The following is an 18,082-nucleotide window of genomic DNA, read 5'->3' on the forward strand; positions in this document are numbered from 1 at the left end:
CTAATAAAACACTTAGTGGAATCAACAAAATAATAAATTTAGCAAACATAAGATTCTACTAAACGTCATACTAATAAATACATTGAGATTCTATTAAAAAATTTATTAATATTCTACAAAATATCATATCAATATTATTAAGATTCCACTAAGTAATTTACTAATGACACTAGATTTCTATTATTTTAATATTCGATATATTTATTCTAACATTTATATTAAGTTATAGGCGAATCACTTAATAGAATCTTAATATTATTAATATATTAATGTATATAGAAGATTCTCTAAAATATTTTATTATTTCTAGTAATAAATATTTGTATCGTGCAAGATTCTTTTAGAATATTTAATTTTTCTTGTATAAATTATTCACATTGTAATATTCTTTTGACTCTTCAAATATTTTTAAATTAATATTCTTTTGAAGAATTTAAACTAATTAATATTATAGAATCCTAATTTAAAAATTATAATATTATTTAAAAGAAACTCTTCAAGAAACATTCAAATGTTTAAAAGTTATAGGTGAAACACTTAATAGAATCTTAATATTATCAATATATATTGAAGATTCTCTAAAATATTTTATTATTTCTAGTTATATATATTTGTATCGTGCAAGATTCTTTTATAATATTTAATTCTTGTATAAATTATTCACTCTATAATATTCTTTTGACTCTTCAAATATTTTTAAAATAATATTATTTTGAAAAATTTCAAACTAATTAATATTAAAGAATTCTAATTTAAAAATTATAATAATATTCAAAAGAACACTTCAAGAATCCTTCAAATGTTAAAAGTTATAGGTGAAACACTTAATAGAATCTTAATATCAGTAATATATATAGAAGTTATTCTAAAATATTTTATTATTTCTAGTAATAAATATTTGTATTGTGCAAGATTCTTTTGGAATATTTAATTTTTCTTGTATAAATTATACACCCTATAATATTCTTTTGACTCTTCAAATATTTTTAAATTAATATTTTCTTTGAAGAATTTGAAAATAATTAATATTAAAGAATCCTAATTTAAAATTTATAGAAATATTTAAAAGAACACTTCAAGAATCCTTCAAATATTAAAAGTTATAGGTGAAACACTTAATAGAATCTTAATATTATTAATATATATAGGAGTTTCTCTAAAATATTTTATTAATATATATAGAAGATTCTCTAAAATATATTACAAGATTCTCTAAGATATTTTATTATAAATATTATATGTTAAATGTAAGATGTGAAATAGTAGTTTTTAAATCTTTTCAAGGTGAATCTTTAAAATTTGAAATTCAAATTGAATAGACATTAAATGATTGATTAAGATTTGGAGAATGTATTAATGTCTGATTGATTTGGTTATATTTATGTTAGAAAAGTACCATATATACGCTAGATTTGATTGACATAATTAAATATTAGAATACAGTATATTATCAAACAAGAATACGTGATCAACGGTGATGAGAAGGGTTCCTCAGTTTTCTTGATAAGCTGGGTTTTCTTAGGATCTTCCGCCTATATATATATATATATATATATATATATATATATATATATATATATATATATATATATATATATATATATCCAAAGATTAGGTCGAAAATGACATTTGAAAACTGGAACTCAAAATCAGGAATTCAGTTGCATATGGTTGTATTCAGTTGCATATGGTTGCATTTAGTTGATTCTATTGCAATCTAATGGCCCCGCCAGGGGCACACCATACATCCGTTGCAACTTACAGTTTTCAGTTGCATTTAGTTGCATATGAGGTTGCATTTAGTTGCATATGAGGTTGCATTCAGTTGATTCTATTGCAATCTAATGGCCCCGCCAGGGGCACCCATACTTCAGTTGGAACTTACAGTTTTCAGTTGCATTTAGTTGCATTCGGTTGATTCTATTGCAATCTAATGGCCCCGCCAGGTGCACCCATACTTCATCTTTGGAATATATATATAGGGCATTGCTCAAAACAGAACACCCTTAAAAGAAGAACAAAGAAGAACACTTTGGAATCGAACATAGAATCTCATCTAAAACTTGAAATAAATTCTAACTTTAAGCTAATTAACCATTTATTATGAATAATAATAGTATCTAGCATGTTTAACAACAATTATGGATTAAAAATAACATGATTCTATGTGATATTAATCATGTAAAGAATATATACATGTATCCTGGATTCTGTTTTGGATTCTGTTCTGGATTCTATAATATTTCATATTAATAATTTGGATAGATTTGGATGTTAGATTTCATATATTAAGTTTAGTTAGTGCTTAACTATGTAATTATAATCATAACAAATCATTTTTGATGAAAGAAAAAGTGTTATGATAGTGTTCTGTGTTTTTTTTTTTTAAAGTGTTCTGTGTGGAGTGTAACCCTATATATATATATCGACTCCAAAGATGAGGTCGAAAATGACATTTGAAAACTGAAACTTGAAATTAGGATTTGTAGTTGCATATATGGTTGCATATGCAACCACCGTATTTTTGGAAAATATTTTCAAAAAGGTAGTATTTTTGAAAATATTTTAGAGATTTAAAAATAAGATTGGAGAAGGTAGTATTTTTGAAAATAAGATTGAAAAAAAAATATATAAGATAATTCCCCTAAAATTATGATAATCTAGTTTAAATTTGTCTAAATAATTTAAGCTCAAATTTGATCGATTTCTAAACTTAAATAAACTCGATCGTGATTTGATAAATTCAAATTCGATCTGTAAATTTAAAAATATTTTAACAAACATAAAAGAACTTGAATATGATAAATCTGATTCAATTTGATTTGATTTAATACATAAAATTTGTTTTAATAATAAAATAATAATACATCTTAACTAATAGTTCGCATTATATGAAAATTTTTAATACTCCTTCCATTCCAAAATAATAGTCAGTTTGACTTTTTGGATCTAGAGATGTAAAAAACATATTTTTTTACATATTATTTTTTAAACTTTCTTTTTAAAAAAAATAGAGATATTAAACTTTGATTTAGAAAATAAAGATTTCAGTGTAGAAATATATTTTCTCAACCCCTCAAATTACGTGTATAAAATTAAAATAATATTTATTATTTTATTTTATTTTTTTTGTAAAATCTACATACACGTAGATGAATTGTATCGAAATACAATAAACCGCATCAGGGATTTCTTTCTTTCAAGAAAGTTTATCATCTAACCGAAAGTCATGCAAGCATAACTCCGGACGCTTAGACAATAAAGCTTAAATGAATAAGTAAAGAAAACCCATAAGTCCCGTAGCTTCCAGAGTATCCTGAAAAAACAAATCAAACAAAACATAAATCAACATACAAAAAAATCACACACATATAAGTTTAATTAAAGTAAAATAGAAAATCTAATAAAAAGCAAAACAAAAATATATATATATATTAAAAATAGATAGAAAATAAAATAATATAGAAATATTAATTAATTTCTAACCAAAGGAAAATCCTTTGGTTAGACACATAAAAATTAATTTTATGGCACAATAAAAATTAAAATTTAAGTGAGGAGTAAAGGATGAAATATAATTAAATATAATTAAATAAAATGATCATCAAAATGGTCAATAAGCCATTAAAAGTGGCATCCATAATTGGAACAAAAAGCCATAAAAGGCACGATAAAGCCATTAAAGGCACAATAAAGTCATCATTAATGACACCCATAAATGGTTTTTAAATTTTGAATCTTTGAAAAATAATAAAAGTAAACAATTTTCAAATTTGGATGGTAATTGATTATAACTTAAGAAAAGTTGACTAATCTCCATAATATACAGACAACACATTTAAGGAGCATTAAAACACATTTAAGACATATAAATCCAAAACCAATTTCAAATTTAAATTTATCAATTTATCAATTTAAGATAATTCATTTGTATATAAACGGTCAATTAATTATCCAAATTAAAGCATAATATACTCAAATTAAAAACAAAAATACAAGTTAATGCATGTAGTGGAAAGTCAAAATCCAAGGATAAACAAATTTAAAAAGGAGTCAACTATCCATTCAAAAATAACTGATTTTAAGATTTGCAATTACTACTATTAAAACCAAATAATATTCAAAATTACAAATCTAAAACTAGAATCATGGAATAAAACACGTACTAATTAAGTCACCAGTGCACCGGCTCCACCGTCACCATCCAAGAACCGCAAACAATTATCATGAACACTAGCGAAAAAACTAAAAATCGAACATGAAGATACAAAACACCAAATGTAACTGATCCTATATATAATAAAAGATCGATAATATCTATCCAATCTTTTCAAGTTCGGACAAAAATAGATAGAAAAAGATGAAAATTGGATACGAAAACAACCCATACAATATTAAATTTAAGCACACAATTATACCTAATCATGAAATATGAATCATCTCACAATAATATATACAGTAAAACAAAAACCAATCACATAATCATAATCATGTAGGTTTATGTTTTGAAAAGATCACACCTGTTTTTTTTAAGTATTTCCGCAGATCTCCAAGACAATTTGCTGATGAAGGAGGTGTTGACAGCGTAGATGGCGTTGCCCAAAGATTAGTCTAGAGTCGGATATTCTTTCCTTAGCCATGGCGCTTAGATCAAAGATTAAAAGTTAAAAAAATACGTTAAAAAGAAAATAGCAATGTTGGTGAAACATGATCTGAGAAGGGTGGCTAATGCGGTAGGAGTGGGACAATGGTGGTGTGTTCATGTGACACGACTACCAGACCCTAGAACTTGCTGCCTGGCGATTTTAGTTGAAGGGACAAACATCCTAGAAAGTTTGAGTAGGAAATAGATAAGAGATACACTGTGTATCCACGATCGACATGGGGCTGATGGAGAATATTAATTGAATTTTGTTATGATAGTGTTAAATATTTGAATATATGATCTCCAAAGAAAAACTTTATTTTCATTTGGACGAGATAATAATATTTATTATTTTGAAATAGAGGGAGTAACTAAATTTCATCAACTGATTGAAGGTTTGACATGAGAATCTGTTCCATTCAATGAAATTAATGGGCTTGTTTAAATGAAAAAGAATTCAAGATACAAGTAAACATCAAAGAATTATGATACATTTTCCTTGTATTAATATAGCACATAATTTTTCTATTACTAATACACCAAATTTTACTTTTATTTAAAAAGAAATTGTGAACAAACCCTAAAAAGAAGTCGGGAGCAGACCAGGCTTTGGGTATTTGGCTTTGAAATTTTAATTCTTTTGCATCCATCACATTTTCCTTATCAAGATATCTCTAAAAATATGCTTCCGGTTTTAAAAAGTTTCAAGACTACAAATTAAACTTTTCTTTTATCTCAATCACAAAGTAAATTTCCAAAATATTCACAAAAGATGGGTATCCGTTTACCCGGATTAAATAATGTACTATCAATTAAATTTAGAAACCATATCAATGAATGAAGATTACATGAAAAAATTGCAGAAGTGTACAAAGGTAATGAAAGGATTGCAGAGGACAACTTGGATACAGGTGTCGTGAATATAAAAACTCTGAAAAGTTTATGTTGAAAAAGTAGCCAAGAAGCACTGCTCGCTTTGTGGTGATCATCAAATACCCTCGAAATTTCTAAACCATGTGTGGGCTTCGCAGTTCTTGTTCATTCCTTCCGACAAAATTTTGGTGAAGTAACTTGTGACTTGTATGTTATAGCAAAGGCATGGATTATGTTGGCAACACACGACCAAGATGAATGGGAACTCAATGCCAGCAATTTACCATATGCTTAGGGGTATGGGTAAATACTTTTTGTTCGTGTGTAAGTCAAGAATTGGGATGGTAAATCAGCTAGAAGCGATTGAACAGGAGAGAGTTCTCCACCTGCAGACAACAGTCAGTCAGTCACCGCCTAGTTAGTCACTCAGGTGCTACTGCAGTAGTAATTTTAGATATAGAGTTGCATTAATTCATATGGCAGGCCAGCAAAACACTACTCACTCCGTACATCCCTGAATGGAACAAAATGCACCATATCACGCGAAGCTACTAGCCCAGTTGTACTTTCAACTCTACCGCTTTTATCTGCATCAAAAATCTGTTCAATACAATCACGTTAATAGAAAACCAAAGCCACTAAAACAGGTACAAGCAACGAAGCGGTACGTGAAGGTGTAGACAAGCACGACATAAATATACCTCCATTTCCTTAAAATCGGCTCCCCCAACACCAACTATAAGAATTGACAAAGGAAGATCAGATGCCTTCACAAGGACATCTTTTGTTTCTTGGAGATCTGTTATAACACCGTCCTGAGCCAAATTTAGGAAAATTAATGATGTACTAAGAAACTGTAAATGTTCCCACAAATACAACTACGGGTACTGGTGACTGGATCAGAACTGATACTTAAACTTCAGACTACTAAAATTATAAAATGAAGTGGATCCTCAAATTTTGCATCTTCAAATACGAAAGCAATGTATGGACTCTGACAAATAAAAAAAGTTTAAGAATTCTTATATTACCGTAACAATTAGTAAAACATAATACTTGTGATGGTTATTCCCAAGAGACTGACTAGCTATCAACGAGGCAGCAGTAATAACTGGTCCAAATAGGGTCGGTCCTGCAAGTGAAACGTTATAAAGTGCACTTGTATATGCCTTCAGAATTCCTTGAATTCCTTCAACCTGTAGAGACGCACAACGCACTGCAATAAATTATTTGGCAACGTAGCAAAAGAAACAAACACGGATACTTGGACACAGAAAAGCAATTTCTTCTACCTCACAGTAATTACTGCTTCCATTTAAGTTAAAGCAATGAGAAACAGGGCCATCAATTGGCCTTGCTCCAAATCCCCAAGCAGGAAACCGCTTCGCTGAGTCATAAAACTGCAATACCTCTCCAACATCTGAAATTGTCTATAAGATATGTGTAGCACAATTAATAACTGCTAAAAAGTCAACTAGAAGACCATTCCAAAAATAATATAAAAACAAGCAAATTTCTCACTTTCTGGTATGCATTATGTCTTCCAGATGGATCGATGTAATGCAGGGAATCTGGAAGCCGTGGATTTCCATTTGAGGCTAAGAAACAAGGAGCAGAAACTTTAAAGTATTAGCCCAGTTAGGGGTTGAGAATATAGAGCCAAGATCATATTGGACCAATCAGTAAGGAGGGTATAAATAGCTGATTGTCTATATCTTTAAATTGCAAGAAGTCGATATGTGAGTCCAAGATAAACGGACCACCATTATTGCATTTCAGACCTACTGATTTACTGTACATTGTTTTAGAAAAATCTTTGATATAGTTATTTACTTTGAATTAAGTACAGTCATACATTGAATCTGTTACCATTTTTTTAGTAGAAAAATATCTAGTTGCTAGGAAGAATTATCAGGAACGGCAGAACAAGTTCCACAAATTAATCAGACAGGAGTTCAAAATTAAGTACCTGTGAAGTCAATGGCTACCATGAAGTTCAGTTCCCAGCCACCAGTCATATAATCCAAGAAAGTAGGTTGCACAGTTTCAGAGATCCTATCTACGTATAACTGGCTTTTTAAAACCTGAAGGAAACAAAGAAATGATATGAGCAAAAGCAATAACTTAAACTTCTGAATGGTTAGAACCAGTAGGATTTTTAGGACCTTTTCTTGATGATTGTTGCCAGCATTGTTAGGCAAGTATAGTTGCACCCCTTTCCTAGCACGATGCAGGTTCTCAATGTCGGCTATCGATTTCTCGGCTTTTCTAAATGTTGTAAATAAGCAAATTAGTAAATCTATGACGGAAACTCGAAAAATAACGATGCAAGAGGCCCATCTACCCAATCAAGTCATGCCTCCCATTGCTATTATCGTTGAAGCATTCTATAAGTAGAGAAGTTTCCTGCATGAATAAAAATGATGATAAGGTGATAGTAGTAATTCCAGTTAAGAAAGGTTTTAACCCATAACTTTAGTTGAAAGATTTAACAGACAGTTTGTTAGGGGTTCTTTTTTTGTTTTATGACATGTGTGAAGAAATTGACTTTCTTGAGAAGGGGTTAAGGCGATTCTTAGCACATCTGGTAGGAACACTATACCAAAGGAACTCGCTTTTATACCTTGCTTCCAACTTGTTGAATGTTCAGAGATACAGGTTCCCAGACTGGGCTTTGATCATTGTTTAAAACTTCGGTTCTACATATAGGGAGTAGAATTCCATTATCCAAACATTTTGAGATCACCAAAAAAGGATCCTGGAATAAACAATACAATATAAACCAATATTTCAATTATCTTCAGCTAGAATTTTAAATTTGTACCAAAGGAAGCAAGATAAATTCATACAGTTCTTCCAAAAAGATCTTCACATTCCAAATCCAGACACCTCAATACCAACTCTGTAGTAATCTTTGAGTCGGCACATTCTTCGGCAGAGATAGTGAGGTGACCAGACTTTCCGTGATGGCTTGTTCTGATAGAATCTACTAGATCTATGGTTATTGACCTGTTTGATTTGGAGATTATCTACATAAGAACAAAAATCATCAGAATTTGAACAGAAATCATGTTTGTGAGAGCTGAAGCCTGTAATATTGTTACCAAGAGAATTCAACATCAAAACCAGAAGAAATCGTAGTGCATACAGTTTGTAGTCTACAGAAAATAAAGTGAAAGTAAGAGCTGGTAGCTTCAAGATCATGTGCTCATACTACACAGTAATATATCACATGAGAGTCGCTACAAATATAGAAACAATTGAATAAGCAAAATTGACTCCAAATAAGAAAAATATCTAGAAGTCTTGACCCCATTTGGAATCATGTCTAGCATATGAATGACCACAAAACAATCTATTAATTCAGTTTCATGATGGATTGAGAGACAGAATATGCAAGTGAAACTACTGTCAAAGGTTAGTACCTCAGACAAGACACATGTAGCCTCGCCAAGAAATTGCAATTCATCCAGTTTAAGCATCTGCATAAAGCAAAACTTTCTCGATGTAATAAATGTCAAATTGCTGCAACTACCACCATAACAAATTCAATCTGAAAGGACATTACACAACTATGGAGACAAATTCTATCAGTTATGACGAGAAATCCTCTCATTGCTATCAAATTATCTAGATTTTGAGAAAGAGAATCAATATCATCTATATTTATAGAAAACAAACACACTGTACAGTAAATTTTATTTTATTTTTGCTAGATAACTTTTTAATGACAGAATATTCTAATTGCCTCTAAAAAGTTCAGGAAACAGCATCGTCAAGTATACCTTTACTTCCAGATTCTGAAACTGTTCGTCCACATTATACAGATGGAACCTGTGATCAAGAAAAACACAGGTAAGTGGAAGCTATCCAGACAATATCTGCCTGCTAGTGCACAGTGAAGCATTAATAACTTACACCAAAGTCTGAACCACCTCAAAATAATAGGTAATAATGTGCTTTGTGGTCCACTTAGGATTAAATGATTTAGGTACTACTTCTGTTCGGCCAAGCTCTTGAAGTGTGCCGTCACTACTCCTTACATTAATAACTGCAACAGGATTACTCTATAAAAAATAAAATTTAGAAGAGAAACTAACACATATAAAAACATTGAATTAAAAAAGCTAAGGGACTGACAAATCTGATACATCATATGAAACAAAGTATCAGCTTACAACAATGCCTCTGCAATATATACACTAAAAATGTTTCACAGTGCATAATACAAATCAATTCTATTTGACTACGATTGTGATCCCAATGAAAATATTACACTTCTAAAGTCAGTAATTTTATTTACATCAATATCCGATTTCTGTCAAATGACAAAAAGTTCATAAAGCATCAACATATTTATGTAGCTAACAAGTGAAGAAATATCACAGAACAGAATTTTGAAGCTACAAACATTTTCAGACTCGTCAAAGGATTGAAATTAAAGAATTACTTCGATATGAATAACTTAAAGCCTTCACTCCCTCTGTTTGGCATCGGCTGGCCCTAACAAGATTAAACCTATGACATGTAACAGATACTAGTTTTATGATTGTAGATTATCGGAGTATATTTTACAAGCATAAAGTTTAGATTGGAAAAGTGAAATGCGCATACAGCCAGCAACTAGTGATCAATGGACTACACATCGTACCAACAATGAAAAGTAATTATTAACATTTCTTCTTTAGGATAACAAACGCACCTTCGGGAGCACGCCATAGTCACACAGGTCTGAAGCAGATAACGATAACTGCATAACAATTGAAACCAATAAATGTTTGCAGAGACAAGTGCTACTAGTAAAAGTTATGGCACAAGTAGAGAAACTTATAAAAGGAGTTCCATCTTGATGCTACATCGATTGGATTATATAAATAACCATCGAGCAAAGGAGCCAAACCTAATTTTCCGATCATTAAATAAAATTAAGAAAACAGGATTGTTTTATATTGATACTAGCAATGCCGTGCTATAACTTTTTCAAAGATTTCGTCTACAGATTGCAACAATAACATCTCACCTGAAAATCGCTGAATTCAAATTTTCATTTGCCTAAAACGATCACCGAACATGATATTAATACTCTAATAATGTTAGCTTAGAACTTACTATATGCGTAATATATATATATTTACTTAATCTTTTTTGCTGATTCTGAATGCTTTAGATTACTTTGACTATAGAGTTAATAGCGAGAAGATAGTGACCTCGATCTGCGAGACGAAGCCACGGTATGAAGTGAGGGAGTGGCTAGGGCCAGCGGCGTGAGTAGAGTGAGCGGCTGAGTTGCCACCGATGGCTGGGCGGCCACGGTGAGCTTGGGAGAAGCAGTTTCCCATGCCTTTTTGTTGCCGGAAATCTCTGCTGTTTTGTCTTGCTATATATACAACACAGCGAGACAGAGAGATGGAGTAGTATATTATTAGTAGTAGTCTGTCGTCTTCTATTTATAATATTATATTCAATTCAGAGAGATGATTGAGATTAGCACATGGTTTAGTGTCTAATCATAGATAGAAAAAGATGTTGCATTTAATTTAATATTTATCATATAATATATTTTTAAAAGGGTTTAAATTTCTCTCCAAATAAGTAGTAACAAACTTCAAAATAAAGTAATGCTAAGAATTCAAAAAATATATATAAAAAAATTCTACATCATATATGACCATTTTTAATTTGTGTTGTTATAAAGCATATAGTGAGATTTATTATATTGAGAAAATTTGTCATAATTAGATGATAATTCATCATTTGAAAAGAACTTTGGGAAGAAATTTAAATTAGATGACACTTAAAATTTTTAATCTAAACAAGAAAATCAATTGTGGAGTCTGGACATGTAAAGTTTAAAAAATGTCAGGTATCCTGATAATTGGTCTAATTTGTTTTCCTAATTATAATTAATCACGTATAATTGATTATACTCGTATTCATAATAATATAATTTTATATATACACATAAATCACCCCGATTAATATCATTTATTTATTTACCACTTGATTTGGAATACCTCGTTTGGAATTCGTAAAGTGGCATTTCAATATGAAAGAAATGATAGTCTTTCTGATTTTTTGTCTTTTGACAAATTGGACGTGCCTAACTGGCCTCTGTACAGAAGTAGTAATGTTTCAACTTTAGGATGATATGTGGTCATTGATGTGTATTCTTTAGCAACACAAGTTGCAACTTTCCGTCATTTGTGTACTTAATTGCATGTTTACAGCTGAAGCATAGGAATTTTAGAGTTGAAATATTCTATTTTAAGGCCAATGACCTTTAAAAAAAATTACCAGTGGGTGCTTCTCGATTCTACAGTTTTGTGAATTCTAGTTGCGGTATTCAGTTGCTCATTCCAGTAGAGTGTAGACTAGTGGAAGTCAAATCAAACATTACTACATTAGACAAGATGTCAATGTTCATGGTACAAATGAAAGCCCAGATGTCCAACTATATGGAGCAAGTCAACGAGTGCATGATCAATGAGTCAACCACCAAAACAGCGTTAACTACACTATAGCCTATAGGGCATGACATATCACTCCTCTTTTTCTCTTTTCCACTCTATGACCAAACTGGTGTAGGTTGTAGAGGATTGCTCTGTAAATATACTGCGCGACGGACTCGTTGATTGGTGAAAACATTCGGCTCAGCTGGGAACTAGTATTTGTACTGTTTGGAGACAACTAAAATACAATCCGTTGTAGTCTAGTTGGTCAGGATACTCGGCTCTCACCCGAGAGACCCGGGTTCAAGTCCCGGCAACGGAATATGTTTTTGGTTCAAAAAACATTGCTCCCTGTATCACCTTTCACCTACCTTGACAAGCATAATACATCTACTAAGAGCATCTCCAATGGGCTCTTTAAACAAGCTCTTAACTCTAAATTTGAAGAGCAAGCCAAGAATTAGAGCTCCAATGGGTTCTTAGAAACTCTTTAAAAATTTAAGAGTGTACTCTCTCTCATTTCTTTTATAGCTCTTAATTCAATATAATATTAATTTCCCTCCAATTTTCTCTCTCTTTTAGTTAACCATTTCCTCTCATTTATATAAAATAGATATAAATTGTGAATAAGGAGCTAAGTATAAAGAATAGCATTGGAGTTCTCACGTTTTCCGATGTATTAACTTACTAGGAGCCACATTTTATATTTTTGTTTAAGGAATGATTTAGGAACACCGTTGGAGATGCTCTAATAAACTACTCTCTCCTGAGGGCTATGCCGCAATGGATAAGATTTAATATACAGACCATGTTATCAGATTTTACGAAAACAAAATAATGATTGCTCAAGTAAATGTTTCTTTTATTCGTTTTAGTATTCACATAATTGTAATTAGTTGAAAGGTAGTATAAATTAAAATTCAAAAATATTCATGTGAGCTGCTGTTAGCATTTACTACATACAAAATAAACATTTAAATTGTTATATACTCTTACTAAAAACACTGATTTACTCGTGTACAAAAAACAGCCTTCATATATTCACAAGGCATCTACCTCACAAACACGGTTTATACTTTTTACACATTCAGATTGTTATATACTAACAACTGATTTTGTTTAGACCTGTCTCGTGTCCAATTTCCAAATTAATATTGCAGACTTGTAGTAAAAAGATATGCTGATATCATAATTTTTGTAGAATATGACACATTGCTATCATCAGTTCCATATATATACTCTGTACATCTACATGGAGGAACAAGAAAACAATAGAACTTTAGAAGTCACAAATACCTGATTTAAACACCAATATGAGCAAACAGATAAACTCCTAAATCTTTCAAAAAGATCATCCCAAAGCTTTCATGAGCTAAGTATCATCAGGAATATGTAGTACAGAGGAAGCAGCGTTGTCATCCTTTCTTGATTTTTTCTTTCGCTTCTTTTCTGACTGAGGGTCTTTATCTTTTAGGTCATTGCCGAAGGATCTCAGCAAGTCAGCAAGATGTTCATTCCGATGTGCTGAAACCAACAATGGTATTTTAGATGTTGCACACTAACAGTTATACTGATTTCCAGGTTTTGACACTCTTTTCAAGTGTTTCTTAGATAACCAAATAATCTAGGATGTCAAACAGGCAGGTTAAGTGTTATATGGCAGGACATAAAAGCTAGATCATAGTTTTACAACAATAGCAATATAGCCCTTAAGCCTCTTGGATCAAAATCCTCCAATCCAGGGAAGCTACTAAGTTCTATGAATAATTTATTCTAAGCAATTTGTCTCTACAAACACAAACTGGCATGAAATATTCCCACAAGACTTTCTTAGACCATATATAAGAAGTCTGAAAATTCACAATGATGCCAAAGAGCCCAAGAAGAACAACTAATTATATGAAAGATTCTAGGAGACCTTGTTGTGCTATTAGTTCGGATACCGTAGGCTGTTTACTTCTTTTGTCATGCCATCATAAGCATAATCACAACTTCAACCAGATACTACTCAAGTCCTAATGCCACACATTACTTCCTATCGTACAACCACCACCCCGAAACCTTATGGAGATCCACCATCCAAACAAACAACATTCCCAAACAAGCCTGATCGAATGAATGCACCCTATGGCTTGCCACCATAAGTCCATTAACCTCAACTTGCTACAAAACTAGTTAGACGTATTTAGCAGACAAAAATGGAAATATTCCAAACAAACATACTATATTATTCTCCACAACCGCCACTCCAACAGAATATATTACTATCCAAAATCAATCACCAATGTACAAAAACATATATATATGACCACTTTAACCCAACCATAAACCTTCCCCTACAGGCTCTGCAGTAACAATCAATCTTTACGCAGTTGCACAAGTCAGAAATCTAACCAACTATAAAATATTAAAACATTCCAAAACTTAATCTGAAAAATGATGTAACACTTCTAGCTATGGAGATTAAAAAACATATGGTGACACTAATTTAAAATCAACTTCTTTAAACGGTTTTTCTATGGTGTGCCCATGGGCACATATTAAGTGCTAAAATCTATGGATTTGGAAGCTTTTGATTGGCTTACACCATCTAATAATGGTGGACCCCCCTGCATTTACAACAACCACACCAATCAAACACCTCCAAATCTATAGATTTTAGGACTTAGCATGTGCCCATGGGCACACACTAGACAAACCCTTCTTTAAATTATGCAATTTTGGCATTGGCACAGAGTTGTACAAAATCTAACAAGTTCCACCAACATAATATAACTCTAAATATTACTCTAATTCAGGAAACTCACCACAAAGAATGACGTCTTTCATGTTGACAGTCTTGCGACCTCCATGAGCTGCAAATAATTCAAGGTCCTTTGCAACATGTTCTGCTTTTCGAAAAAATTGAATCATGATTAATCAATTGTAACAAGTAGTAAAGAAACAAAAATCACCACACTTACATATCCTATAACTATACCTTTCCATAACAAATATTTAACTATACAATCAAAAATCATCAAAGTTTCAATTTTGTTGAGTTTAATTACAAACAAATCCTAATTCGAAAGACTGTTCGCTCTTAATACATGGAACATAGTTGAAGATCAATTAATATCACATTCGATTCCATTTCTAAATCTAACGATTGTAGTAACGCCTCCTGAATTTAATATTTAAAAGCGAGAGAGCAATGAAAAGGAGATTTACCAGCATATTTGAAGGCCAAATCAGAGATACAAGCCACAATTGGTTCTGAAATTTCCATGTTGTTCTGTTTGGCTATTTAAAAAAACAAAACGATTAGTAACTGAAGAAAACTAAATTAGGGTTCGTAAGTGTGTGTGTGATTATATTGCGAACCTTCGGATTGGACGATAGAGATAGTAGAGAGTCTGAATCTATCTCTCAACAGATCGGCGGCCGCTGATTCATCCTCTTGCTGATTTTCCATTTCTTTCGATTCGTGGTGGTGATGTGAAAGATGACCTGCGAAGGCGCGGGAAATGTCAGGAGAAGTTACCTAATTCGAAGGGGGGCTTTTCTGTGGGTTTATTACGTGACTGTTTGGCAAAGAACCATTAAATAAGGGTTTATTTTTGAATTTTCAAAAAATAAATATTAAGAAAAATATTTCATATTCATTATTGATAAGATAAACAAAAACAATTATTTTGAGAAAGATATATTTTTACCTACTATTTTCTAGAAATAAATCCTTATTCGAAAATTAAATAAACCAAATATCCTTTGTATTAGCTTGATTAGTACGAAAACATGAATATTCATACTTCATTTTTAAAATTTTTAAGTGGTTTTTTTTTTGAGAAGTTTTTTAACCATATAATTTGTATTAATAATTCATGACTTCCGACGGGTGAAAAAAAGGAGCTGCCAGAAGTCTATTCTAAATCATATTGTATAATTTTGAGCCGTATAGTTGCCAATATCATCATTTTTAAGTCAGGATCTTGGTCGAAACTGGCTAGTAACTTGTTTCCAAGGTTTTGAGGATATAAATAACCTGTTTGACTGCTCTCAAATTTCCCTTGCTAAAGCAGCAACAATATGATGGATTTGAAATACTACCAAACGCTGAAATATAGTCAGACAGAAGCTTCGGTGAACTTTTTACAAAAATCATGGAAGATTCTGAAAAAAAATCATAGATACATGACCACCGAATCTGATATACACTACGCAGAGGGTATAAGCACATATACATGAACTGGAGCTCTACAAGTTCTTGTGGAATTTTAAGATTTTACGAGGATAGACTAGTGGTTTCAGTTTCAACATTTCATCTGCTCTTGCTATACAGGGACAGCCTCAAAGATCTTTGAAAAATAAAAGTTAGTAGTAGTTAGACCTCTCTTGTTTATTTTCCATCCAACCTTTCGCAATGCCCTTTCAACATCTGCTTCTGAATGAAGATATGCCCTTGTTGCCTTGGAAGGACCTGGAAATAACTCCCCAATCCGCTTCAGCGTGTCATAATAAAATGTTTTTGGAGCAAAACTTAAAATCAAACGTTTCTCAGCCAATGAGGCAAGATGGGCAATCATCGCATCTGCTTTATTTTGTGGGTAATGTATCAAAACATCGAGACATACAACTGTATGATACTTCCCATCTAAGCTCTCCAAATCCTTAACCTCAAATTTTGGAAGAACAGGTGCTGGTGACAGTTTGCCATCCCCGCTTAGGAGCTCGTCTCTAGCCTGCATTAGATTTAGACGAAGTTTACGCTCCAAGAATCTACATTACTTTAAATCAGAAATAGCATAAACTAAATGCATAAAGATAAGCTTATAATTGTGATCAAACAATCTTTGGTGCCACCAGACAAGTTAATTGGATAGACATTTAATTCATAAATATGATTATCATTCTGCAGAAAGGGACAAATGTCAACGGAACTGGTATAATCCACAATTCAAATAATATACCAACTGGTTTACCTACGCTACCATTAATATAACATTTGTACGTCTAATTCAAATTTAAAATCAACACTAGTATCAAGAGCTAATGTAACAACTTCTATCATAATAAAATATAGAGTATAGTCAGACACATGTAGACATGGTTCAAATACAAACTAAACTGGCCTACAAACTTATCTTACTAACTAGTATTACAGAAATAGACAGTTCAATAGCCTAATTTAGCCGACAAATGTCTAATACTGAGACCGGTAATTAGTAGTCCTACGACATTTATACGTACCACTGTGACCAGTAAATTGTAGCTAATCCACAAACACATCTTATGACATTTATATGTAGAGTGAATTGTAGCTAATTCTAATCCACATACACATCCTACGACATTTATATGTACCACTCTGATCAGTAAATTGTAGCTAAGCCACATACACATCCTACGACTATTATAAGTAATGTACCACTGTGATCAGTAATTTGTAGCTAATCAACATTCACATTCAAAGAATTAGCACCTGTTTCTCAGCCTCAGAAACCATAGCAGCCGAAATGTCGCTTGCCGACACAATAGCCCCCTCCTTAGCAAGCGGAATCGAAAGACAGCCAGTACCACAACCAGCATCACAAACAGTGACACCACTCAACGGCCCATCATCAGTGAGCATTTTCATAACATTCTCCACCGTCTTCGCGTGTCCAATTCTAATATCCAACTGCACCTTATTAACTTCATCAGTGTCCCCGTATATTTTCTTCCACCTCTGAAACCCATTGTTGTTGAAATACTCTCGCACGACTTCCTTGTCGCCGCCGCCTACTTCTTCGGCTTGTAGCTGGCGGCGCTTCTCCGGGTCCGTGAGAGAGAGCGCGGCGGCAATGGCGGCGACGGAGCTGCCGCCGATGACGGCGATGGTGGTGGTGTCGAGGGGGTCGATTGTTTGAGGGAAAATGGCGGAGACTGAGAGGGGTTTGCGGGTCGGGTTGGTGAGAGAGGGGAATGGGCTGGGCCTTTTGGGGTGGAAGCGGAGTGGACTTGCGGAGAATAGGGCTGACGAGAACGCCATTTAGTTCCGGCAAAGGGCGAGGGGATAGTGGGCTGGGATTTAGCTACGGTGGCTTGTTTTGTAATGAAGGATATGGATAGGATATCTCACCCAGTATTCTCGTGG

The 18,082-nt window shown here is 32.5% G+C and overlaps 3 protein-coding genes and 1 non-coding gene across 4 annotated transcripts; 1 reads left to right on the forward strand and 3 right to left on the reverse strand.

Annotated features, from left to right (window-relative positions):
• Positions 1 to 5,438: 5,438 nt before the first annotated feature.
• Positions 5,439 to 10,994, reverse strand: LOC108193157 (protein BONZAI 1). Its single transcript, XM_017359687.2, has 16 exons — positions 10,726 to 10,994; positions 10,221 to 10,268; positions 9,437 to 9,585; positions 9,304 to 9,352; positions 8,944 to 9,000; positions 8,368 to 8,547; positions 8,142 to 8,276; positions 7,863 to 7,924; positions 7,684 to 7,786; positions 7,488 to 7,602; positions 7,040 to 7,116; positions 6,811 to 6,948; positions 6,550 to 6,714; positions 6,220 to 6,333; positions 6,022 to 6,118; positions 5,439 to 5,904 (listed from the first exon to the last, which is right to left on the reverse strand). The coding sequence occupies exons 1-16, from the start codon at positions 10,855 to 10,857 to the stop codon at positions 5,810 to 5,812; spliced, it is 1,716 nt and encodes a 571-aa protein (XP_017215176.1). The 5' UTR covers positions 10,858 to 10,994; the 3' UTR covers positions 5,439 to 5,809.
• Positions 10,995 to 12,216: 1,222 nt separating this feature from the next.
• TRNAE-CUC (transfer RNA glutamic acid (anticodon CUC)) lies at positions 12,217 to 12,289 on the forward strand. The gene has a single exon. It is a non-coding gene; the product is annotated as a tRNA-Glu (tRNA).
• An 870-nt stretch (positions 12,290 to 13,159) lies between these two features.
• Positions 13,160 to 15,517, reverse strand: LOC108193156 (protein MHF1 homolog). Its single transcript, XM_017359686.2, has 4 exons — positions 15,331 to 15,517; positions 15,178 to 15,249; positions 14,775 to 14,855; positions 13,160 to 13,491 (listed from the first exon to the last, which is right to left on the reverse strand). The coding sequence occupies exons 1-4, from the start codon at positions 15,419 to 15,421 to the stop codon at positions 13,340 to 13,342; spliced, it is 396 nt and encodes a 131-aa protein (XP_017215175.1). The 5' UTR covers positions 15,422 to 15,517; the 3' UTR covers positions 13,160 to 13,339.
• A 600-nt stretch (positions 15,518 to 16,117) lies between these two features.
• On the reverse strand, positions 16,118 to 18,082 carry LOC108193155 (magnesium protoporphyrin IX methyltransferase, chloroplastic). Its single transcript, XM_017359685.2, has 2 exons — positions 17,429 to 18,082; positions 16,118 to 16,688 (listed from the first exon to the last, which is right to left on the reverse strand). The coding sequence occupies exons 1-2, from the start codon at positions 17,975 to 17,977 to the stop codon at positions 16,281 to 16,283; spliced, it is 957 nt and encodes a 318-aa protein (XP_017215174.1). The 5' UTR covers positions 17,978 to 18,082; the 3' UTR covers positions 16,118 to 16,280.

This window comes from Daucus carota, chromosome 7 (genome assembly GCF_001625215.2).
Source record: "Daucus carota subsp. sativus chromosome 7, DH1 v3.0, whole genome shotgun sequence".
In the NCBI taxonomy this organism is placed as follows: domain Eukaryota; kingdom Viridiplantae; phylum Streptophyta; class Magnoliopsida; order Apiales; family Apiaceae; genus Daucus; species Daucus carota.

What these genes read in the sequence shown, in the direction of transcription:
- LOC108193157 (XM_017359687.2), bottom strand. Translation starts at nt 10,857, where the DNA reads ATGGGAAACTGCTTCTCCCAAGCTCACCGTGGCCGCCCAGCCATCGGT. An exon ending in GCTTCGTCTCGCAGATCGAG is followed by an intron (nt 10,269 to 10,725) that starts GTCACTATCTTC and finishes ATTGTTATGCAG; the next exon opens with TTATCGTTATCTGCTTCAGA. An exon ending in GGTAGCCATTGACTTCACAG is followed by an intron (nt 7,117 to 7,487) that starts GTACTTAATTTT and finishes CTTGTTTCTTAG; the next exon opens with CCTCAAATGGAAATCCACGG.
- LOC108193156 (XM_017359686.2), bottom strand. Translation starts at nt 15,421, where the DNA reads ATGGAAAATCAGCAAGAGGATGAATCAGCGGCCGCCGATCTGTTGAGA. An exon ending in CTCTATCGTCCAATCCGAAG is followed by an intron (nt 15,250 to 15,330) that starts GTTCGCAATATA and finishes TTTTTTAAATAG; the next exon opens with CCAAACAGAACAACATGGAA. An exon ending in TTTGGCCTTCAAATATGCTG is followed by an intron (nt 14,856 to 15,177) that starts GTAAATCTCCTT and finishes TTCGAAAAGCAG; the next exon opens with AACATGTTGCAAAGGACCTT.
- LOC108193155 (XM_017359685.2), bottom strand. Translation starts at nt 17,977, where the DNA reads ATGGCGTTCTCGTCAGCCCTATTCTCCGCAAGTCCACTCCGCTTCCAC. An exon ending in TTTCTGAGGCTGAGAAACAG is followed by an intron (nt 16,689 to 17,428) that starts GTGCTAATTCTT and finishes AATCTAATGCAG; the next exon opens with GCTAGAGACGAGCTCCTAAG.